Below are 25,041 nucleotides of genomic sequence, written 5' to 3' on the forward strand. Positions count from 1 at the left end.
CAAATAAAGAGCTTATCTGAGTAAAATGAAATAAAAACGACCTATCTTAGCAGGACTAATATATACATGTGACTTCTCCCACATGATTCACATATGACCAATGAGTTTCGGCTTCATCGGGGTCATCATACGACCCATTAAAGAGAACATTTATTACTGGCAGAGGAGTACGGGAGTAGGGGGGAGTGCCCAATAAATAACGAGGGACACCATATTTGTTCCATAAACAGGAGAAGTGCATCTAATGTCTCGGCTATGGCTGTGCTCCCTTGTGTTTTCCTGTGTCCCCACTCATACTTGTGTTTTCCTGTGTCCCCGCTTTGCCCCTCTGTGTGCGTACTTGTGTGTGTGGCATTCCTGATATGCTGCCTACCGGGACCCTGCCTACCTGGACCTTGCCTTCAGTCAGCTCATCACACAGCTTATCAAAACAGGAACCACAAACACTTCATACACAAACTCAGGATCAACTTTTTCAAAAAATGTTTAACTTACATCAGAGAGGCCTCTTTATTTTTGGGCAGGAATTTTAATACTAATACAGTTTTTGTGGTACAAGGGCGTAGGTATTTACTCGAGCAAAACTCCATTTGTCTGAGTGCAAGTGAATGCAGCAAGACATGACGCTCCCAGCGGCTGCTCCGTTTTCTACCGGCCACGGCAGATTTCTGTGCACCCTCACAACAACTTTTTTTCCTGCTAAATGTGTGTGTAGGTTTGACAACTTCCACTATACCAGGGGTCAGCAACCTGCGGCTCCGGAGCAACATACGTCTCTTTAGCTCCTCTCCAGTGGCTCCCTGTGGATTTAAAAATATTAGTGGAAATTAATAACTGTTTTTTGTTATGACTTTATTCTCATAATATAACGACTTTTGTTTTGTAAAGTTATTCTCGTAATATTACGACTTTTTTTCTCGTAAAGTTATGACTTTATTCTCGTTATATTACAATTTTTTTTCTCGTAAAGTTCTGACTTTTTTATCGTAATATTCTGAATTTATTTTCTCGTAAAGTTATGACTTTATTCTCGTAATATAACGACTTTTGTTTTGTAAAGTTATTCTCGTAATATTACGACTTTTTTTCTCGTAAGGTTATGACTTTTTTATCGTAATATTACGACTTTTGTTTTGAGTGTGGACCATGTGACAGAGGGCCGAGCTCTGATGGGAAATCCTCTGGCTGCCTTCGGTGAAAGAATAGTTTACGTTCCAGCAAATACAAGAGCTCTTACTGGCTGCCAGGACAGCAGAGTTTACAATTCATATACGACGGCTCTACATGCTGAAGCCCCTTCATCAGTCCAAACAGTCTGGACTCCCTAAACTTTGGAATATTTCACCTCTAACTGTTAACCCTCTGAGAGCCACAATAGAGCCGTTTTAGTCTTCTTTAGGAGGGTTCAGGGTGTCTTTAGGGGAGATAGCAGGTCAACAGTAGATGGCACATATAAGTGGTGTACATCATCTGAAAGCTGGGAACCTGGAGATTAATTTGAGTCCCCATGCTCTATTATGTCTCATAAGTTGTTGCAGCAATTGTTGGGGGTTGATTCCATTTGTTCCAAAGATTTGGTGCTACATTTTTACCATTTTTTACCACTGGAGAATTAATAAAAATGATCAATAATCCCTCCAAAATACCACATTAAGACACCAAGACCATGAGGAACACCATAGAAAAAGACATGCTGTGATTTAGGATCAAAAACTTTTTTTAATTTTTTTTTTATTCATTTTTTTTTTATTTTAATCAAAAACAAAACATCTACAAACAGACTCACAAACAAGCATACAATTAAATTAAAAACAATTATATATATATTGTATTATATATATAAATTACATATAATAATAATAATAATAATAATAATAAAATAATTATTATTAATAATAGTAATAATAATAATAAAGACAACCACCACAAGAAAGCCAGACTAGACAGACAAAGATATAATCACATTTCAAAACTCCGGAGCTTGAAAGCACCCTTTTAATTTGTTTTAGAATCTTAATTGAGTTGTGCAGGACTAAACTGTCTTCCACCAGATGTGATGGGTAGACATTAGTGGAAAACAAGAGAGCTGACAGAGAGCTGTTTCACGCTGCAGCCACTTGGGTGTAGCAGAGAGCTACAGTAAATCAAGGCTCTGGCTTTGGCTGCCCAATAGTAATGTTGGAACACTGGAAGGGATGAAACACACTATTTTCTTACATTCCTGTGAATGAGTCTTGGAGATGCGGTGGGTTTTATATCCCAAGATAAATGGCATAAAAGTTTTTCTACAGAATGACAATGAAAGCTGAATTGGAATGTGTTGAAACATAAACCTGGGGAGAGACATCATTTGAATTACATTTATAAGAGAAAGTGGCAAAGACCTCCAGAAATCAATATCTTTCTTAATCTTGTCTATCTGTATACAGAAGTTGTTCTGAAATAAGAGCTTATAGGATCTACAGGAGACAGGCCCAGGTAAGTAAAATGATCTTTGTCAATTTCAAAGGGTAACAATTCGAGAAAATGAGGATCCAAATTTTTTGTAAGGGGAATGAATTCACCTTTTCTCCAATTAATTGAATACCCAGATATACCAAAACAGTTGATTAGTGAAAGGAGTGATGAAGGGGGGTCCAACAAGAAAACCAACAAATCATCTGCATAAAGAGATAATTTACATTCAATATTCCCCACTACGATTCCCTTGATAGTTGTATGCTTCCTTAAACTGATAGCCAGAGGCTCAAGAGCTAAACTGAACAGCAGGGGACTGGAACAGCAACCCTGCCGTGTCCCCCACTTAAGGTTAAAGAGTGATGACCTATTACCATTAGTTAGAATGGCAGATGTAGGGCAGGCGTAGAGCATCCTTTTTTTTAATCTTTTTTTTTGTTGTTTTTAATTGGAAGAACATTGCAAGGCATATAAATTAAAGAGCAAATAAGTAGTCTTCTATTTTACATCCATTTTCCCTCCCACCCCCGACAGTAAAGGAAATAACCAATATAAACTAATAGTTATAAGACCCAACCATTATGTGGTGTTCGGGTCTGTGGGATTCGTTTTCATTGAAGAACATATAAAAGAACACATTTTTCAACGACTGCACACTGTACCGACACCTGTCTGCTCCTACATTCACGCACATTTTGCCCTCTGTCTTGCGAGAACTATTCTATATTTTCTCACACTGTATCCCAGCTGCATTCGCTGTGTGGCTCCTTGTCGCAATCAATCAAGATGGTGAAAAGATACTCCGCTCAGAGGGCTTTAGAAATTATTTTAGAAGAGAGAGAACCTTTGGAAGATGAAGATGAAGAGGAAGACTTTTCAGAATATGAGGATCACATTTCTGTCAATTCTGAGTCTGACAGTGAGTATGAAGAAGAGGATGAGACTGACCATCAGGCAGCTCCAAAACGAGCCCGTCAGCAGCCCTGCCCCTCAACAGGCCCAGCCACTCAACAGGCCCAGCCCCTCAACAGTCCCAGCCCCTCAACAGGCCAGCCCCTCAACAGGCCAGCCCATCAACAGGCCCAGCCCATCAACAGGCCAGCCCATCAACAGGCCCAGCCCATCAACAGGCCAGCCCATCAACAGGCCCAGCCCATCAACAGGCCAGCCCATCAACAGGCCCAGCCCATCAACAGGACCAGCCCCTCAACAGGCCCAGCCCATCAACAGCCCAGCCCCTCAACAGGCCCAACCCCTCAACAGGCCCAGCCCATCAACAGGACAACCCCTCAACAGGCCCAGCCCCTCAACAGCAAAAATCACAAAAAATGAATAGCACTTGTGTTCATAAATATTATCCTACAGAGGTAAATGGCAAATATTAACCATATACACTGTCTATATTGCTTGTAATTGGGATAAAGTAAACATATGTTAAGTATTTTTACATAAATTGTTATGGCTGTATTGATTTAAAAACCCAATAATGGGGTGGGTCCACCAGACCCGCCAACATTGGCTGAGTAACAAAAACATGAACACCACACAAGGGATAAGGCAGCAATGACACCAGAATTAGAAACACACTAGACACATGAAATAATAAAACACATACAACATTCACATATACACAAAAAAAACATAAATAAATTAAAAGAATTAAAAAAAAAAAAGAATTATAACACCAATCCAAGAAAACAAATACGGAGGCTCAGGCGTCACAGCCAGAGATTCAATATGGTTTAGAAGAAGTTTCCAAGTCTTTTCAAAAGAATTGAGGGAACCTTTAAGGGAAAAAGTTTCTCCAAACCAACGGACAGTAACATATCTTTTACCCACATGTTGTGAGTCGGAGGTAGAATGTTCCATTTAAACAGAATAAGTCTCCAACACGGTGGTAAAGGTGAGAACATGTTGCATGTCTTTAGAAATATTGGGCTGAAGGACTCCGAACAAAGCCAAGAGAGGGCCGGGGGGATAACAGTAATATTATATGCTAACATTAAGTGTGTTGAAGATCTCGGACCAAAATGTATTGAGCATCTTGATGAGTGATAAGAAAAATTCACCGAATCCATAATGTCTCAGAGCGGCATGCACACATCTCCACTCAATCTGATCAGATGCACTTTCTGCATCAACTGTGACAACTACAGGCTCATCGTTAACTTTATGTTTAGAATACATTATATTACATAATGTCCGGGTGTTGAAAAAAAAAAGAGAATCTACCAGACACAAAACCATTCTGATCAGGATGTAGAAGAGATGAAATATGAGCGCCTAGTCTAGTGGCCAGCATCTCTGCGACCACTTTGTGATCATAGTTTAATAGACTAAGAGGTCTGTAAGCCAACAGATCTGAATCCTCCCTCCCTTTCTTCAGTAACAGACAAACATTAGCCTCATAAAAAGATTGTGGAAATATCTTATTGACAAGAGAGTGTCAACATTCTAGAACGAGGAAACAGAAACCTGTGGTTGCCATGGTCACATGGTCACTTGGTTCACATGGTCACGTGGAATGGTTCTGTGTTTCTCGTTCCATAGCGTAGCATGCATCAGAAACGTGATGACGTAACACGCCCATACACAGCAGACAGACACACAGACTGGAAATGCACAATTTCAGTGAGCAGGTTTTCTGTCTTTCTAGCGGCTACTTTCATGGTTCACTTCGGAGACTTGGTGTTTGTCTTCTGTGCTCTCTGGACGGTCATTCTGTCCTCTCTTCAGTATGGCGGTCCGGACCGAGCTGACAGGTGAGATACTGAGGGTCACTACTTTGAGTTTCTTAGTTAACTTCATTAATTCAACTCACTGTGGAGTGATAACTGTTAACTTAACCTGACTGTTCTCAGGGTTAAAATGATTCAAATGAGTCGTTATATTCTGTAACTTAAAGGGATGTGTGTATCCATGTGTGTGCCGTTAAAACCCTTAAACAGTAACTAACGGCTGATTGTTCTAACTTAACACGACTAGAAGTTCACATTGTTGTTCTAATGGAGCAATAAATGAAGAATAATATGAATCATGTTTTGGAAAACAAACTATTTTAACAGATATTTCACTAATAATTTAGAATTTGGATTCAGATTTTTGGGCTTCAGTTATATTTGATCATATTATTCTCAGAGTTACATGAGGTTTTGCTGTTTCATTCTTCAGGTATTTGTTTATATATGATTCAGCAGATCCCACTGGGGGATTTAACATGATTCATTAAGTGACTCACAGAGGAAACCAACCCTCTTCCTGAGATGGGGTTGATATGAATAAAAGGATCAGTGTTTGCTATGAACTTAAAGAATTACTAACTATACCCAACTAAAGTTATTAAACTGTTTTCAGCATGAGCATGACAACCTTCATCAGTTCAGATGTCTTTTGTAATCTCTGATCCAGAATCAGTCGTCTGACTGCATGTCACATCGTACAAAATGCAGTACTCGAGGCTTCAAAACGTCCACAGTCCACAAACCAGTGTGGGTGACGTCACGGTGACTACGTCCACTTCTTATATGCAGTCTATCAGTCCCAGATGGTGATTTCATTTACTTTTCTTCACAGAAATGAATGAAATCCTGACGTAAAGGCCAGCTGTATATTTATTTAAAAGAAGCCCTCGTGACAGTGATCTAGACTTTAGGTTTTACACACTTTATTAGTGTGACTTTTGTTTCAACATTTCTTAATGTATTTATTTATTTAATATTGAACACTTTATATGGAAGGGTAATGCGTTCACCAAAGACGTTTTCTCATAATCAAGACATGGCTTTTTCTCTGGTGTTCCTCAAGGTCTTGGTGTCTTAATGTGGTATTTTGGAGGGATTATTGATCATTTTGATCAATTCTCCAGTGATAAAATATGCTGCAACAACTTATGAGACATAATAGAGCATGGAAATGGCCATCATATACTTCTATCATAATGTTTTATACAATTTCCCAATTTATTTTAATCAATTAATTCATATTTATTTCAGATTTATGACTAGAAAGCTGCATCTCAAATTAATCTTCATGTTTCCAGCTTTCAGATGATGTACACTACTTCTATGTGACATCTACTGTTGATCTGCTAACGCCTGCATTTTGTGTTTTCCTTTACATAAATAAAGACATTTCCATCATAACTTGATACAGAAAAGGCAGAAATAGGCACATACAAATTCACCAGAATACAGGAAATGAAGTGTTTGGGGGAAGACCTCTAGAGGTCTGATCCTACAATCGTCCCTGTAAACACTAATAAATAGTTAGTGTGTTATCGGGAGGCCGTTGGGGCAGCTGTCTGGATTACTATAACAGTACTAATGTATTTCTGCTTTATCCTCAGCTCTGTAGGTCGATGCAGTGAAGAATGTCAAGATCAGCAGCTGCTGTCTCACTGGTGGTTACTATGACACTCTTGTGTCTGTCAGCGGGTGAGTCGACTTAAAGGATTATTTACTGTTTCTACTGTCATTTATGCAAAGTAAGTATAAAGGGGAGACACTACAGGTGAATAGGGTAAAATATTTAACTACTAGATATCACCATGAAACTTCCCCAGTTCATTACTGACATTAAGACTATTGTTTTTTGTATTACAAGTTTTCTGAAATTATATGTTTACATATGCAAATTAGTCATTATCTTATTCAATTTGTGCTAATTTTCATACATTTCGGGAACATAAATCTGAACATTAGACAAAGCCAGGTTCAAAATTCTTGTTTCATTTTGTTTACATATTAGAGTCAAAGGTTTTTATTTTGTATTACTCCATAAATCATAAAAAAAATGATTGATATTTTTAGAAATAAATGTTGTGAACTCAAATAGAGAAAACATATCATTGTTAAAATCCATACATTTTGAAGACACTACAGGTTAATAGACCAAACTACACGAGGCTCACATACCTCAGGTTTCTACACTTTTTAGAGAGAAACTTTGACACCACAAACCTAAAATCAAATAGTTTGTGGATTTAATGGACATGAACATAGACTATACCGCTTTCTAGAAAAAAAGATGAATGAATTAGACGAGCTGTTATACGGTCTCCTGGGTCTCTAAAGAGCTGAAGTAGGCATTTAAGGGTCAAATCTGTGCCAACTTTGGCCACAAGATGTCATCATTTACTCCCATAAAGAGTTCTCCAGCCCCGGTGTGACTCAGTGTCTGTGTTTTACTCTTTGACTCCTGCAGGTGTGAATCCATCCACAGCCAGTGCAACGCAGGACGTCTTCCAGGCAGAGGAAGGCAGTAACGTCACACTGACATGCCAGTTTCCTCTCAAGACTCACACGCCTGCCACCAGGCTGAATATAGACATTATATGTATGAACCTAGGGAGGTTGATCTACCGTTATGACAGTGAGTCCGAGGCTGAGCTGTATGAAGATGAGCTCTACAGAGGACGAGTGTTGTGCGATCTAGAGCTCCTCAAGAAAGGACGGATTGAATGTCTCTTCACTGATCTGAGACTCAACGACACCAGCGCATACATCTTTATTGTTGTGATTAACAGAGTTAGTCACGGCGATAAGTGCGTCCTCAAAGTTACAGGTAAGCTGACATGGTGTCGATTCAGTGTCAACCTGCCCTAAAACTCAAAAAGGATCATTTTGTCAACAATTTTAAACATTGTGTTGTAAATCATTACGAATCTTTTGTCTTTTTTCAGAACCCAACTCTGTTAAAACCTGGACAACAGAGACGCCGCCGCATCCCACAAGAGATGTCCGAACTCCAGGTTCAAATGAGACGGATGTTAAAGGTGAGAGAACGGTCCAAGTTTCAGCGTGCTTTGCATTTAAGAAGACTCTGATTGGTGCGTATATTCATGTGTGTCGGTTGTATTCCAGTAACCGGAGCTTTTGTTTGATCTCTTTTCCACATCAGGTGGTCGGCTCCGTCTGATCGTTCTGGTCCCGGTTCTGGTTGTGGTCCTGATCCTGGGCGGAGGAGTCGCTGGATATTTACTCAAACACAAGTGTCAAAAACAAAATGTAAGTCAGAAGGAAACAAAAATATTATTTTATTTATTTTATTTATTTTATTTATTTTATTTATTTATTTTATTTATTTTATTTATTTTATTTATTTTATTTTATTATTATATGTATTTATTTTATATGTATCTCTTATATTTATTTATTTTATTTATTTATTATTATAATTATTTATTTATTTCATTTATTTATTATTATATTTATTTATTTATTATCTTATTTATTTATTTCATTTATTTTCTATTATATTTATTTAGGTTTTTTATTTTTTATTATTATATTTATTTATTTATTATATTTATTTATTATTTTATTTATTTATTTATTTATTATCATCATTAACTTCTGTTAATTGTCCCTTTCAGCGTCCGGAGTATGACGTCGCCCCAGCTGAACCTCTTCCAGTCTAGGTGCCTTGCTCAGAGGCACGTCGGTAGTTTAATAATGGAGAGCAGCGTGTCCAGCCAGCCACAAGTGGACCGACCAGATCAGCAGCGTGACGGATACGGATCGCCGTCGGAGAGAACGTACAGTAAGTCTGATTAGAAGATGACCTTTTTAACGCTTGATGACTGAGTGACTTTGCACCAAAACGCTGGAGGAATCCGGGCTTCACATTAAAAAGGTGGATTTAAAAGCGACGCCTGCTAAAAACAGATGGATTTTCTTCCTGCACATGTTTGGATTAAACTGAGAGAAGAACTGTGAACTCTCTTCAGCACCAGGATCACGTTTCATCTACTTTTTCTATCAAGAGAAGACGGACTTAATGTCAGCACTACTGTTATTTATTATATATGTTATTATACTATTAGAGTTACAGTTTGACTTCACCATGATGGACAGAAAATACGACAAAGGTGTTTTTTTTTTTTAATCCAAACCTTCTTTATCATGATGTCATTTATCACTGTGAGTGAAATACTACTGCATGTTGTTGTAGTACATAGGGATGTCATACTTTAACTACCGGCTCAGCAAGGCAAAGATGACCGTGGAGAGGGCATTTGGCCATCTCAAGGGAAGATGGCGGTGTTTAATGAAGAGATATGATTGCCATATTGACAACATCAACACCACCATCACAGCCTGCTGCGTGCGTCGTAATTTTTGTGAAGTAAACGAGGAGCAATATGATGAAGACTTCGATGTTTATGGAGACAATGAGGTGGCTGAATGTAATCCCCTTCAGGTAAACACTACTGCTAACTCCACAAGAGATGCTTTGTGTTCTTATTTTTCCCTACCCAATCCTTAACTGTAATACAGATAAACTCTAGTAAGAAAGACTGAGACTGCTTGTAAATCAATTGTATAGTATTATTTAAGCAAATAGATTGCACAGTATTGCTATATGTAAATCAATTGCACAAATTCTTTCCTGAATGTTCTAATTCTTACTCAAAATGTAAGCAGCCATGAAGGTTGTGATAAGATGGAGATGGTCTTGATTCCTGTATATGATAAATGGACTGAGCAGCTTTGGGCAGTGTCTCTGCAGCTCTGTGTAGTTCTCTGGAAGTTAGTGGTTCTTGATGGGCAGTGTCGTGCAGGGGAGGCCCCGGGTAATAGTGAGGAGGTGGAGGGTGTGTGATGCTGGGACGAAGACGCCATGACATCAAAGAGTCTGCTCATCATTTGCATGAACATGTTATTTGTCTCTTGGCGTTCCTGTCTCTGTGCCTGTTGCCGGCGCTCCTCTATCTCCATGTGTGTTTTCATCCATGCATCAAGACTTGTCTTTCTCCTGCTGTTGATGCAGCTGCTCTGCTTGCATCAATTCTTCATATTGTTTTGTTTTTTTGCATGTCTACAAAGACACCCATCATGCTGCTCATATCAGACTCTGCCTTCCTCTTCCTTCTATTCTCTGTTACTCTTGAGCTACAGTCAGAGGTCTCAGGGTGTGTAAAGTTGTAGAAGTAATCACTTTTTAACTATATAAAAATGTGATAAACAACGATAAAAGTATTAATCCTATAACCCTGTGTTTATTACTGAAACAGCATACAATCATAGTGCTGCTGTATTGACCCCAGTGCTGTAATACTCACAGCTCTAGTGATGTAATGCTTGTAATGAACTCAAATCACCTCGCAGCTGCAAGGGGCCCAAAACAAGGAATCTGTCTCTGACATAATGGATGTCGGGGAGGCGCCTAGATCACATGTATGGTATATGCTGATTAGTAAGATATTTTGACAGAGACCAGTAGATTTTAAGAACATTAAGATATATGATAGTAAAAAGGAGGGATAAGTTCTTTGATCCAGTATATAAGGTTATGATGTAAAGCCCGCGGACAGTCGTGTCCGGAACAGCTCAGGTTTTGGTTGTGTTTTTGTCTGCTGATATTAAACACAATAAAAACTCTGCTTCTTGCACCATCCTTGTACAGCATCAAGAGATTCATTTGAGTATCCTGTGTTGACTTTCTGACACCATTAACATTGAACATTGAAGAACATTGAACTGGGATCTCAAAAACATGTTGAACTTAACTTTTAATCAAAATATTAAACAACAGATACAAAATGTACAGAAGCTACAGATGCAAACCTGATTTATTTATTTATTCATTTATTCATTTTTATAAAACCTCCAGATGAAGATTAGTGACGTGGTTAAATGGATATAAGAGAAGGCATTATGACAAAAAAAAAACACCAATTTCACTAAAAAAACAATAAGTTTCACATTTGTATGTCAGTTTGGTTCAATATATTGAAATATTAATTATTAGTATAAAGCAAAATGACAGCAGTGGAATTTATTCTTCTATTTATTTCTCTTGCATTTTTAGAAAAAACTTCATTTAAAAAAACATATGTAAAAACATTTCAACTTATACACAGACATTCATAACCTCACAAAATTCCTATTTTAAAACATATATAAATGTATATGTTTTATTTTATTATGTTTTACAATATGTTTTGTCGCACCACAAAATACAAGATTTTTATTTGCTTATTTGAGAAACAGTGATTCAGGCTGAATTAATAGCTCTTTCATTTTAAAGAGACGACCACAACAAAAAAAAAAAAAAAGGGTTACTACTGCTGCTAAAGGCCCTGGCTAGCTCGTTAGCTTAGCTAGCTAACGGTTACTACGGCTTAATCGAGCTAAAGTTTGAGCTGAAGATGAGAAGGTCACTGTGCCAAAATAAACTCCATTTGTATAAAAACTTAAAACGTCATGTTTTGAACACAAACAAAAAGGATTCTTTAGGTTTAGGCAAGAAAACTACAACTTCTTCAGGTTTAGGCAACAAAACTACAACTTCTTTATGTTTAGGCAAGAAAACTACAACTTCTTCTGGTTTAGGCAACAAAACTACAACTTCTTTATGTTTAGGCAAGAAAACTACAACTTCTTTAGGTTTAGGCAACAAAACTACAACTTCTTTATGTTTTGGTAAGAAAACTACAACTTCTTTATGTTTAGGCAAGAAAACTACAACTTATTTAGGTTTAGGCAAAAAAAAAGCGCTCGTTTAAGTTTAGGGAAAAACATAATTTTTTTGGTTAAAATAACTGCAAACACAACTACATTGTTTGTTTCTCCTAGGTGAAAGCCTCCACCACTTACGGAGTTTCACACTGTCTATACTACAGCGCCTGACTTCTGCTTCTGCTCCTGTCATAATTACTACGGACGCTGTCGCATTCTTTTAGACCTTCTTTTGGTGATCTACTATGTGAATAGATGATATAACCTATCAGATGATATACCCCTACTGACCCACATCTATGGTGCTTATAGCGACTGATAACGCCTATTTATAGCCTGATAACAGTCAAATCGGCTGGGCAAATACAAGACAAAAATCTTGGGGTCATCGTTATGGGTGCTAAGAAGAGGAAGAGGAGGAGGAAGAGGAGGAGAAGGAGAAAGGAGAGAAGGGGAGGACAGAGGATGAATCTTCAGGGGAGGTAAGGAGCTGATTGCACCACACGGGCTCATCGAGGTTTATGTCAACGAACGGGTCACTGGAGTGAACCGCTAAAGAAAGAACAAGGACACAAGTATAACTAAACAAAAGCGTCTGCTATATGAAATTGCAGAATTGTAAAAAATACTTATACACGTAAAAGTCCTAAATTCAAGATCAGTGGAGTACTCCGGTATGGTGATTGTTGTGTCAGTATTTTGTGTTGGTGTCTATAAAAAGCATCTTACACGGGTTGTTGTTGTTTTCGTTCTGCTGCTCCTCTCCAATAACATCGAAGAACAGGTTGGTACTACTGCTCAACGGGCTCGGTGTCTGGTCGCCCGGGTCGTCGCCCAGTGAGGGACTGGCGGCGTCTGGCGGTGTCTGACCGGTTGCATCTGGCGGTTCCTGTGTAGCTGCTGCTGGAGTGAGCGAGCGGGAGAAGAAGAGAAGGAAAGGTAAGACGAGAGCGTTTTCTGAGTGCACCGGAGATAGTTGTTCGTGGCAGTTTGTGAAATAATCATGAAACGTAATATATTTGATTCATGTACTTAGACACAAATTCCCTTTTTTTTTTTTTTATGACGCTCAGCACGACTTACAACAACGTATTTTATGTGCGTTTTCCTACGAATGTCCAGCAACACGTGACGCATGTGTCAATCCAGTCTTTTCAAATTAAAACTATTTAGGTTTAGGAAAAGATCGACTTGGTTAGATTTAGGCAACAAAACTACTTAGTTAGGTTTACAAAAAGATCGCGGTTTGGGTTAAAATAACACTGGAAGTAGCGTAACTTAAGTACGGAAGTTACATGACAAAAACTACTTAGTTAGGTTTAGGAAAAGATCGTGGTTTGGGTTAAAATAATACCAGAAAAGTGATGGCGAGGGGTCTGACAAAGCGTCAGTATGTGACGCGTTTGCCGAACTCTACCCCACACTCTCTATTCATTCTAGTTTTGGGTGTTCGTTGTGGGAAAAACATGAACACACCCTAGGAACTTTTGTAGTTCCACAACATTTAACTTCCTCTAGCGGCCAAACTGAGCTCAGTGCGTCCCTGCTAAATCCACTGTTTAACCTTTTTCCTGTGAAAACATCAATTTGTGGTGGTTGTTTTGATGGATTATTTTGTCAGTAACCCCTATATTTGACTTGATATAACTATAAACTCATGTAGCCTGTGATGGAGGAAAGTGCTCGTGGCATTTGGCCAAATTCTTCCTTGCCTTCACCAACATGGTTTGTTGTGGATAGCATTGACTTCACATTGTTAAATATTGGATACAAAAAACACCAAAAAATAGCATTTGATGTACCGCTATCACCATTGGAGCCCCGTTCCTCCGGCGGTAGAGTTGTGCCGTTGGATACCGGAGGAGGTGAAAGGTCGTCGGTGGTCACTTGGTCTTTAGAGGCTGGTTGATCTGAGATACAACAACCAAAGCACACACGTCATGATATGCTCATTTATAGTCAAGTTACAAATGTAACCACACACACACACACACCTAGGTCGTCCAGGTAGACCGGTTCAAATGTGCCGGTGGGTTCGTTGAAATGGTTGGCGGGAGCCTGGCGATGGAGGTCAAACGAGTACGTCTGGACGAAACAAACAAACATGACAACAAAACATGAAACGTCCGAGCTAAATCAAATTAAAATGTGTATTTTAAAGGAAACAAAAGTGTTGTTGTCTCACCCTGGAGACTCTCCTGAGAAAGAAGAGGATGACGCACAGAACGATGATCACAATGAAGATCAATGCCAGGACCACATAACCTGGAGACAGGGAGAGACAATTAGGGCTCATCGGTGCCATTTAATAATCAATTCATGTACCATCAAGTACAGGTGGGAAAAGAAAATCGTATCATCAATGTATGTTGATTTTTTTAATCCCAGAATCGATATATTTGCGTCATCTGAGTCTACGCCGAGGTAGAAGGAAGTTGCCGCTTTTATTTGAGTAGTCTGAGTAACGTGACGTCACATCCGTTCCGTATCCGTCAACCAAAACAAACCACAGAAAGCTGAAATCTAATGACGTAGAGGCCTTTGAGAGTGTTTTACACTTTAAAGGGAGTCACGGGAGTCATACACCTATATTAACAAAATTAACAAACAAAATCTATTTTTTCTTTTTGGGTCGATTACCTCATAAAATATGACGACAGACATTCGAAGCTTCATTCGAAAAAAAACTTCAATAGAAGCTTTAAATGTAAAAACAATGACATTCGGTACAGCCCTAATACTAACTCTATAATACCTCCACTGTATATACTATATATAAGTCCACATTTATTGAAAGATGTGATATGATATAATAGATATGATAGAGGTAATCATTTCCCTAATTCACAACATGTTTTTATCTAACGAAATATTGTGCTTCAATCCATATTTGTTAGCATTTAGTCTTTCAAAAACAACAAGGTCTAACAGCAACCTAACAGCACCATAAATTACTTTTATATAACGACAATAACACAAAGTGGTTTTTTTTAGGGTGATGACGTCTTAGAATATGACGACAGACATTCAAAGCTTTATTCCTAGAAGCTTCAAATGTAAAATAAAACATTCGGTAATAAGATGATGATAATAATAAGTCAGTCTGATAGTCGTTGTAACAGCAGAATAGAATAGAATAGTAAATAATACAAACAATAGTAGTAGTACAATATCCTTACCCCAGGACGGATGACTTGAACCTCCAGGTGGTGCTAAAAGGAGACAGACAGCTGGTTAACTCAATACAAACTATACTATCAGTCAGTTCACGCCCTCTGGTGGAGAACAGAAGTGAAACTAATTTACAGACTTCAACCGACAAACAACAGACAGAAATTTATTTTCTCAATTAATCCATTAAAAGAGACCTATATATATATATATATATATACAGTTATATATATATATATTTATTTATTATATATATATATATATATTATTATTATATTGATTAGAATATATTTTATCTATTTAAATTTAATATTTAAATTTGTGTTTGTATTTTATTCTATTTCTTATTATTATTTTTTTAATTTTTTTATTTTTTATTTTAGTAGTAATTAAGCTTAGAAACAAACACAATAAGTACAACAGAGAAAACAACATCAGCATTCAAATTTGGAAAAAAATAATCAATAAAGAAATAAAAATAAAAGTAGAATAAAATAAAAAAAATTAAATATTTCATTTAAATAGATTCAATATTTTAATCGATATATATTTATATATGCGTATATATATATATATATATGTATATGTATATATATATATATACGAATACATAAATACATACAAATACAAATTTAAAAAAAAGCAAAATAATGCAAAAATTTAATGAAGATTAAATGCAAAAATGAATATATTTAAAAATGTATTACATATTTAAATATATTTTACATGCACAATATACATATATATATATATATATATATATGTGCATGTAAAAGGCAAAGTCCCAGCCCAAAGTCCATGCCAAAGGGAGTTACTCTCCCCCACAGAGCTCCCTGAACTGCCTGAAACGCCACGCTTGAAATCCCGCCTATTCTGCGAGAACGTGGTGATGTCACCAAGTAACCGGTTTCAATAGTGACTAGTTTGGCACGGCCTCAAACAAAGCTGATTAGAGCTGAGAGTTTGGTTCGGTTTGGTCGGTGTTACGATTATGAGGGGGAGGGAGGGAGGGACAAGAAGTTTGAGAACCGCTGCATTAAAGCATGTAAACATGTTCTTTTAGAAACCCCAATAAAGTATATATATATATATATATATAAAAGTATGAACCTGCAACCTGCAGCCAGCAGATGTTTGGTGAGACGGTTCGAGAGTGTGTTTGTGTGGCAGTTACAGAGAACAGGAGCATGTGATGGTTGTGGTTTGACACACAGGAAGACAAAACTGAGGCGGCACACACACGAGAGGCCTTTTTACATCTAGCAGGTACCTAGTGTTGATGAGGTGCTGGCCGTCGTCTTCCTCACGCCATCGTCAACGCGAATGTCCCCCCCGCTCTGCTTCGTGCTGACCGAGGGTGTCGTCGTCGTCGTCTGAGCCGCTGCGCTGCTGCCGTTGACTTCCTCTGATGTATTATTAACCAAGTCGTCTGTGCTCGGAGTTCCTTCTTCTTGAGTCTGTAAAAGACGTCAGAGGGAGATCACAGTTTAATAACGGTGACTGGATGAAACCCCACCAGACTCTCTTTACCTCTCAGAACTCAGGGGGTTTCTGGTTTACCGCTGCATCGATAAAACTGTTTATTTAAATGGAGTCTGGTGGCTTTGAACCATTTCTTTAATATGAAATAAAGGCTACTTGTAGTGAGGTTTGGGCTTCTTCGGTGATGAGGAAATGTTACCGTAAACTCTGTTGAATGTCCATCTGTTGCGTTCGCTGATGTGTTATTCTGAGGAGAAGCGGTGGTCGGCGGCGCGGTGGACGTGGACGGTGGGCTGGAGACGGCTGGGGGACAGACATGGAGGAGACACACAGAGTCAGACCAACTCCCCTCTCACACAACACCAGTACAGGGCAGAGACAGGATGTGGTGGACCCCGTTACCATGTTGATGACTCAGATAGGAGGGGGACGCGCCCAACATGATGCTTCATACAACACATTAAGACACGTCCAGCCATTAACTGACAGGACATTATACAGTATACAGGAATGGACATGAGAGGACAGTAAAAGACAGGACAGTACATGACAGGACACTACAGTTAAGGACATTATAGAGACATTACAGGACAGGACAGCAGCTGCGTATCTGTGTAATTATCTGACTACGACCATAAAGTGGTTTCACATCTCACTGTCCAAAACACAAACAGAAAGCCTAGAATTATACTTTATCCATTTTAAATAAATGCTCCTCCTAAGGTGTTTATTATCTACGTCAACCAGTTAGATAAAAGTTACTACGAGTATGCGGATACGTTTGGCTGACAGATAACACCGTCACCTGTTAAAGGGAAACACCTGCACACTGAGGAACAGAAGCCTGAGGAGCAGGAGGAGGAAGTTCAGCCGGCGTTCTCAACCGTGTATTGAAATGTGTTTATCGTTTTGTGTCAGAGTGAATGTCTTTGTCTGGTGAGGATCTTTGTTTCACATCTAGGTGCTCTCTCTCTCTCTCTGATTGGCTGGAGGTGTGCCGGCTGCTGATTGGTCCAACCATCATCTCTGCAGTTTGAAATGCTCAGGTAGGCTGACAGTAGTAGGACAGCAGACATGTCCTCTCCTGTAATGTCTCTATACTGTCTTCAACTGTACTGTCCTGTCTTTTACTGTCCTCTCATGTCCCTATAACAGTCATGTCCTTTCCTGTTAACTGTATGATGTCATACAGGTGTGGCTGGATGTGTCTTAATGTGCTATATGTTGTATAAAGCATCATGTTGGGCGTGTCCTCGGCCTCCAGTCCTTTATGTTAAAGCTGTGATCTACAGTTGAATCAGCAGCCTTCGTGCCCTCGTTGGCTTTATCATCATGTAACTTGTTGTAGGTTTTCTTTGTTGTTAAAGATAACACTTCAGTGGTCGGAGTGAACCGCCGTCTTTTCTCCTGTTTATCTGTTGTGTCCTAGAGTAGGGAGCCACATTTAGGAACTGTCATTGTGTTTGCTTGTTTAGTTTTGTTCAGGGTTAGTCAGATAATTTGGCCTTTGTTCATCCTGAGATATATTGTTTCATTTTTTTGTTTGTTAACTTGATTTTTAGTACTAAATCTTTTTTTTATTTTAATTTTTTATTTATTATTATAATTTATTATTATTATTATTATTATTATTATTATTATTTTATTATTATTATTTATTTATTATTATTATTATTATTATTTATTTATAAAAAAAATATTATTATTATTTATTATTATTATTACTATTTTTTTATTGACAAATTTTAACAACAGCACACACATCAAACAAAAATCAAAACCCACAACCCAACCCGAAAGTCCACGCTCCTGCACACACACACACACACACACACACACACTTTTACACCCAGGGAGGAGTAATACAAATAACGAAGAGAAAATGATCTAAACCGCATGTCCAGGACAAAACATACATATCGTTACATACGGTATCATCCATGTGATAATGACGTTAAATGCAAGCCGTCTATAGTGGGAGTATTCAACAACAGAACAGAGACAAGGAAAAACAAAACAATCAATATATACAGTTTCTGAAGCACGGTGGAATTGGTGTCTTCCCTCGTCACCCTACGGTACCCAGAACAAGGCCTACTGGTGGAAGACTGAACTCTTTGACCCCGCTCACCTCTGAAAGCGACTATGAAGTCATTTCAGTATTCAACACCAAGAAGCTCCGTCGTCTCATCAATCATCAACAGTAAGATCATCTATGGACTAATGGCCTGTTTCATTATTATTGTTTATTGGGTTTAGTTTTTGTTCGCTGTACCAGTTGGACTTTATGCTGATGTTGCTGCCAGCTGTGTGTGAATATGTGGCTGCCGTGCCAGACTATGCTATGCTGTTTCTGTTTGTCTTGTCGGACCAGAACCAGCTTGATGGTCCAGGTATGAGTAGACCTGCACACAGAGAGGCTACCAGGAGTTGACTCTGGTTGTTTTGCTCTCATTGTACGACGGAAATAGAAATGCAGCTAAAAACAAGGTCAACAAATCTGAACAAGAGTGAGGAACGGAGATAAACATACACGTCAGGTGACCTGTAACATTCCCTCTGATGATGATGATGATGATGATGATGATGATGATGATGAAGGCTTGTCGGATTAAACTGTGGCCTATTTTGGTTTCAGAATCTTATAAGTAGATGTTTGGTGTTGGACGAGACAGGCCCACCTGATCTTCTCTGTGCCCACCCACACTGGGATTTCTGCCTACGCCACTGCAGGACAGTACAGTTAAGGACAGTATAGAGACAGGACAGGACAGGACAGGACAGGAGAGGACAGGACAAGACAGGATCCACATCACATCACTAGTTAGTAAAGTCCATTGTCACGTTACCTTCCTTCGTTGTCTTATTTTGTCCTCTGGAAACTGAAGACATTACTAGAACTGAGACGGAGAGACAGAATGATGAGTGGACTTTAACATGATGTTATACTTTATACTGCAGAAACTATACATGAACATACATTAACACGTATCTTAACATATACTCTACTAGGTAAACTTGTTGCTACGGTTACGTCACAGATCTGCTGCTGCAACGAGTTTCACACGTGTGAAAAGAAGAAGACAAACGCTGCATTAATGTGACCTCTGACCTTTGACCTTTGTACCGAGCTTCGTCTGATTAATTTGTGTATTTTAATATGTAATGCATGAATGTTTTAAACCCCATGTCTGATAATATGAGACATCTTTTTTTAACAAATCACACTAGAATGGATGAAATGATTGCACCGGTAATTTACAATATATAGGAATTAAAGCTTAGTTTCATTTTATTGATTAATTGGGCAGTGATACCCGCGTTGTTTTGCACATTTAAGGTAGAAAAAAAATAAAACGAGGCTGTGCTGATGAGTCTGGAAAATCAACCTTCAGATAACAGTAACAAATACAAAATTTGGAATAACATTAATAATTTACTTTTCTATTTTTTGGAGTGTTTTGCTTCTATTTTCCTGATAATTCACTTTGAGTGTCTCTAAGTTTTCACTTGTATCGCTGCATTTGTGTGCTCTGTATAACTTCCTGTTGTTCCTGAGTCCTTGAATGAACCTTGAAATCATTGAAGGACATTCAGGTGTAGATTTAACACTACATTTAAGGAGTTTAAATGAAGTGAATTAGAGATTTCACGCCGAGCTTCTTGACAATCGGGAGTGAAACCACGAGGCTTCTGCAGCCTCCAATTCAACCACCTTCAAATCAATCTGAACCCGAGCATGTGTTTGATCTGCTTACAAAATGTAGTTTAAACTCACCGAGGAAGCAGAGGCGACTCCACGACTTCATCGTGATGATGAATTTACTTTTCTCTCTTTCGTTCTCTGTAAATCTGTTCTTAAAGATGGAGGGTGATCATCAGCAAAGCTGTTGAGTTCTTATGGCTTTCTCTATTTTGAACGAACCCTCTTCCTCTTCCTCTTCCTCGACTCTCACTTCTTTATGAGCTCTCTGCTTTGAGCTCTCTGTCTCTCTCTCTCTCAACCTTTCCTCCCCCTCTTTCTCTCTCTCTCTCTCTTTCTCCCTTGTTGCATCTCTCATCCCACCTAAATATTTGCATAAATACATACATGAATACATACATTTAAATAAATATAAAATAAGTGCAAAAATAAATAAATAAATTAAATATAAAATGCAAAAATAAGTACAAAAATGAATACAAAGTAAATACATAAATAAATACATATATTTCAAAATAAATGTAAAATCAACAAGTGCAAAAATAAATGAAACAAATAAGTGCAAAAAAAATAAATAAATTAAAAATAAATAAAAATAAAAATACAAAAATTAATCCAAATAAATACATTAATAAATAAATGAAAATTAAACGGAAGAGTAAATAAATAAATAAGATAATTAATATAAAGGTAAATAAATAAAGAAGCAAATAAAAACCAAAATATCAATTCAAGTCACATTTGATCAATTAATAAATGGTTACATTTATTTTTAATATTATTTTTGGTACATTTAATGACATATTTATTTATTTATTTATTTATTGAGTCATTTATTTATTTATTATTATTTTTTTATTTTGGCAGATTTTGTCCTCCAGAGTCACAGTGACGTCACCCATTGGTTTGTGGACTACCGTTTTGGGGCCTCGAACTTGGACAACTCCATGGTAGCAGCCTCTTAATCTTGGTTATTGGACGTCACCATTTTAGCTTTTGGCCATCTTCATCATGGTTATTGGCCATCGCCATTTTAGTTGTTCCGAGTAGTTTTGTATGAATTGAGAACGTTAACTACGTGTTGAAGTTTATTGGACTACCATGCACGTTAACCCGCTCTTTCTTGTGTTTGGTACTTTCCCCCTACTGCAATCTCTTTTTTTCTCTACCCTAACCTTTCCTCTCTCCCCCCTCTTTGTCTCAACATCTCAACCTACCCTCATTCTCTCTCCCTCTCTACTACACTCTCTGTGTCTCTCTACCCTCTAAATCTCTCTCGGTAGCAGTATTCAGGAACTGAGTCATCAACCACAGCGCTAGCTGCAGCTAGACACAGGATGCTAGCTCAGTTTTCGGCTTCTCACCTCAGTAACACATCAGTAGGACCTGTTAATTCTCACACAGTCATGTTTAAAGCCATAACACACATTAGAGACAATCTTTAATGCCAATATGAGGCCCCTACAGCTTAATTTTTACATTTATTTGCTTCTCTACAAGTTGAGAACATTATCAAAAACTTCTTGCTTTGGTGTATTTATTGTCTTTCTTTGGATAACTGGCCAAATATATAAGATGTGAGTTTGATTTTGTTTACAAATTGTCAGGTTTTAGAGTCTGCTGTGGTGGAAGTTGTACTCAGATCCTCCTCTTAAGTGAAGTAAAAGCAGCAGTACCACAAAATATATACATATGCACTATATGTAAGGATTAGTACTACATGTAATCAAATATCAAAAGTAAAAGAACTCATTCTGAAGTACTTCATAGTGGCATCAATAATGAAAATCCTCCAAATATTTACCTATAATTTCAAAAAGGTTAAATTCCTGGAAAGTCGACATTGAGGTTTCTACTTTACAATTGACAACTTAAGATCTTATTTCGCATTGAATCATTACTAATCTGCAAAAGTCAATGTAGTGAAGTAAAAAATGTAATAATAACATCTGAAATAAGGGCGAGGAAAAGCAAACACTCAGATTAGTTCCCAAAGTACTGGAGCTGCCATATTGAAATCCACTAAATATAAATGTAAGATATCAGATATGGTATCTTTACTTTATTGATCAAGCATTTTGGTCATAAATTCCTAGAAAAATATGAATTGCAGTTACTTTACTTCAGAGTGTATATCAGCAGAAAATCTGAGATAACGGGCGGCATCATCTGCATATAGAAACACCACAATAACAATTCTATCGTATCACACCTTTTTTGCTTAACAGATTATGAGATTTTAAAGTGTATTTACTATGTATCATGAAACAAAATGCTTTTTAATATGCCAACATGAACAAAACCAAGAGAACGTAGACCAGACGGAGTGGGTTGAGGTTAGCAGTGGAGGAGGAAGAGGTGTCCTTTGTGGTGTTGTTGTCAACTACAACACCATTTTCAGCAACAGATCCCATCAATAAAATGTCTTTGACATCTGTAGATAAAAACAGACACCTGGTGAGCCATTCAAATGCAACAAAATGAGTGTAAAACATAATTTACAGAACATTTTATGAATAAATAAAAGGCCCTGTAACACCCAGAAAGTGGCACGGCGAGGTTTACCCGTGTATCTTCGTAAAATATTTGGTTCCAAGAGTTTGGTGACGTAAGGGCTACTGGCAGGGCTAGTTGGTGAATAACTGTAGCAGGCGAGCTAACAGCTAACACGCTAACAAGCCTCGTCATCTCGTAAACTTCCTCCAAATCAATTAAAGAGTCGGACAGATGGGCTAACGTGCAGCTTAAGTTAGTTATTACGTTGCTAACATAAATAAAGCGAGTGAACATAGACCAGTGGAGATTGAGGTTACCTGAGGAGGAAAGAAAGGACAGGTCATCTAGTGTCCAATAGTTTTCTGGTAAGATTAGGTAGTTTTCACTACTGCCAGAAAATGGATCATTGTAATCATCCATTTCATCATCATCATCATCATCAACATCATCATCAATATCATCGTCTCCCCTAGATAAAATGACTGCGGCACCTACAGGACGAGAAATTAAAGTTTGTTAAATTTGCAACAACAGATTGTACAATAAACAATAGTTTGTAAGGTTTCAGAGTTTAGAGTCCTGAAAAGGAAAAAAACATAAATAAACATAATTTTGTGCAGCAGAATTTAGATTTTCTGTTTAAACTGTTCATATATCCAGTAATATAAGTAACTATGGCCCATAATGTTTGCGCTATTGTATGGCTTAAAATGTTCTTAGTTATCTGATATTGAAAATACAGAATTGCAACCAAACCCCTTAGAACACAGCCAATCTCTAATTGATGGTTAAACTTTCATTAATAAGTTGTCACCATAAATAAGCCCTGACAGGTCTGGTGAAATTCCCTCTAGTTGAAATGAAGAAGAAGCCAGCCAGAAGACGAACCAGAGTGGTAGCGAATTCAAAACGCTTTTGTACTTGGCAACAAAAGACGGCGCCGTAGTTAACCAAAACTGATCCAGATTGTAAAATCTGTTTTCTCAACCACCCAATCTTAAACTTCTACCCACCATTAGTGTCGCACGTAACAGAAAAGCTTGGAGATTGGATGTTTCACAGCAGCTGGCATATCATTTATATTTACCAGGAATAGCAGAGGCCCTAATATGGAGCCTTGTGGAACGCCACATGTAACAGTAGCTTCATTCAGTACCACAGACTTAAGAGTTAATTAAGTTCCATTAATAAATATATACATACATTTGTATAAAGCAGCATATTTGTCCACTCCCATGTTGATTAAGAGTATTAAATACTTGACAAATCTCCCTTTAAGGTACATTTTGAACTGATAAAAATGTGCGATTAATCGTGATTAAATATTTCTATTGACTAGTTATAATGTGGTGGAGACACATGCCATTTCAAAGCAAACTCAGGTCTTTCACTGACTCACCGACAGCCCATATCAGCAGGTAAACCTTCATCGTCCCCATCATCATCACCTCCTGTCCTCTTCTTCTTCTTCTTCTCCTCCAAACGTCGGGTGAAAAACTCAGAACACCAAAGTTTCTCCAGCTGATCGACCGGCTGGCACCCGTGTGTCTGCCGTTTGTCAAATGCTGAGATTACAAAGGCAGGAACTAGCTAACCACAGTTTGTTGAGATGGGGCCTGATTTGTTCTCAGCTGATCTTCATCAGTATATTGTTCTCTATCACTCTACTGTAAAAGTACTAATACCACACTGTGAAAATACTCTACTACAAGCATTCAAAACTGTACTTAAGTAATAGCATGTATCAGCTAAATGTACTTAAAGTACTTAAAGTATTGATGTATCAGTGAAATGTTCCCTGTCAGTGTTTTACTATTAGATCTGATGTCTCTGGATTAATATTACTTTATATACTAGGGCTGTGTATTGGCACATAAATGCCACGATGATGCACAAGGCGTTTAGCGTGCAATAAGTACGCCTTTCTTGATTTCCGCGTGTCATATGTACATGTATCCTGTACTGACTGCAATGTAAACACATCAGCGTATAAAAATAAAAGAAAGCCCACTTATGGTGGGGAGGTGTTTGGGTCCAATAAACACAGGACTTTTATCCAGGAGACTCGTGTTCGAGACTGTTGTTGACCGTTGTTTTTAAGTTACATTAGTGATGTTTGTCACGTCTTTTTTGTTGATGTTTGTGACGTGTTTGTTGTAGTTGTTTTTGCACATGTTTTACTTAGTTTACTTACTTATTTTAAGCTCAATCATGACGTTTTCCCCTTACCCTAACTAAGTGATTTTCTTGCCTGAATGAACCTAACTTCGG

At 37.9% G+C, this 25,041-nt stretch overlaps 2 protein-coding genes across 5 annotated transcripts in view; one reads left to right on the forward strand and one right to left on the reverse strand.

The window, feature by feature from the left end:
- The window catches only part of LOC119481888, a 32,411-nt gene extending 22,754 nt beyond the window's left edge, over positions 1-9,657 (forward strand). For 2 of the 4 annotated variants that reach the window (XM_037759217.1, XM_037759216.1), the window contains exons 3-6: positions 7,660-8,019; positions 8,138-8,230; positions 8,356-8,462; positions 8,831-9,657. In XM_037759217.1, coding sequence (XP_037615145.1) covers positions 7,660-8,019; positions 8,138-8,230; positions 8,356-8,462; positions 8,831-8,875 — 605 coding nt within the window. In that variant the 3' untranslated portion in view covers positions 8,876-9,657. Of the gene's footprint in view, positions 1-5,096; positions 5,220-6,802; positions 6,891-7,659; positions 8,020-8,137; positions 8,231-8,355; positions 8,463-8,830 lie in introns of all 4 variants that reach the window. The other 2 variants (XM_037759215.1, XM_037759218.1) reach the window with 2 other exon arrangements.
- A 2,221-nt stretch (positions 9,658-11,878) lies between these two features.
- LOC119481856 lies at positions 11,879-20,567 on the reverse strand. Its single transcript, XM_037759154.1, has 10 exons — positions 20,350-20,567; positions 19,421-19,471; positions 16,771-16,874; positions 16,360-16,546; positions 15,098-15,130; positions 14,104-14,183; positions 13,913-14,003; positions 13,721-13,828; positions 12,648-12,821; positions 11,879-12,470 (listed from the first exon to the last, which is right to left on the reverse strand). Exons 1-10 carry the CDS (start codon positions 20,378-20,380, stop codon positions 12,319-12,321), a joined length of 1,011 nt encoding a protein of 336 aa, XP_037615082.1. The 5' UTR covers positions 20,381-20,567; the 3' UTR covers positions 11,879-12,318.
- Between the last annotated feature and the right edge of the window lie 4,474 nt (positions 20,568-25,041).

Source organism: Sebastes umbrosus, chromosome 22 (genome assembly GCF_015220745.1).
Source record: "Sebastes umbrosus isolate fSebUmb1 chromosome 22, fSebUmb1.pri, whole genome shotgun sequence".
In the NCBI taxonomy this organism is placed as follows: Eukaryota; Metazoa; Chordata; class Actinopteri; order Perciformes; family Sebastidae; genus Sebastes; species Sebastes umbrosus.

Coding starts and splice junctions, on each gene's coding strand:
- LOC119481856 (XM_037759154.1), bottom strand. CDS start 20,380: ATGAAGTCGTGGAGTCGCCTCTGCTTCCTCG. Junction 12,822..13,720: donor GGGCTCCAATGGTGATAGCG/GTACATCAAATG, acceptor CGCTCACTCCAG/CAGCAGCTACACAGGAACCG. Junction 12,471..12,647: donor CGAAAACAACAACAACCCGT/GTAAGATGCTTT, acceptor TTCTTTCTTTAG/CGGTTCACTCCAGTGACCCG.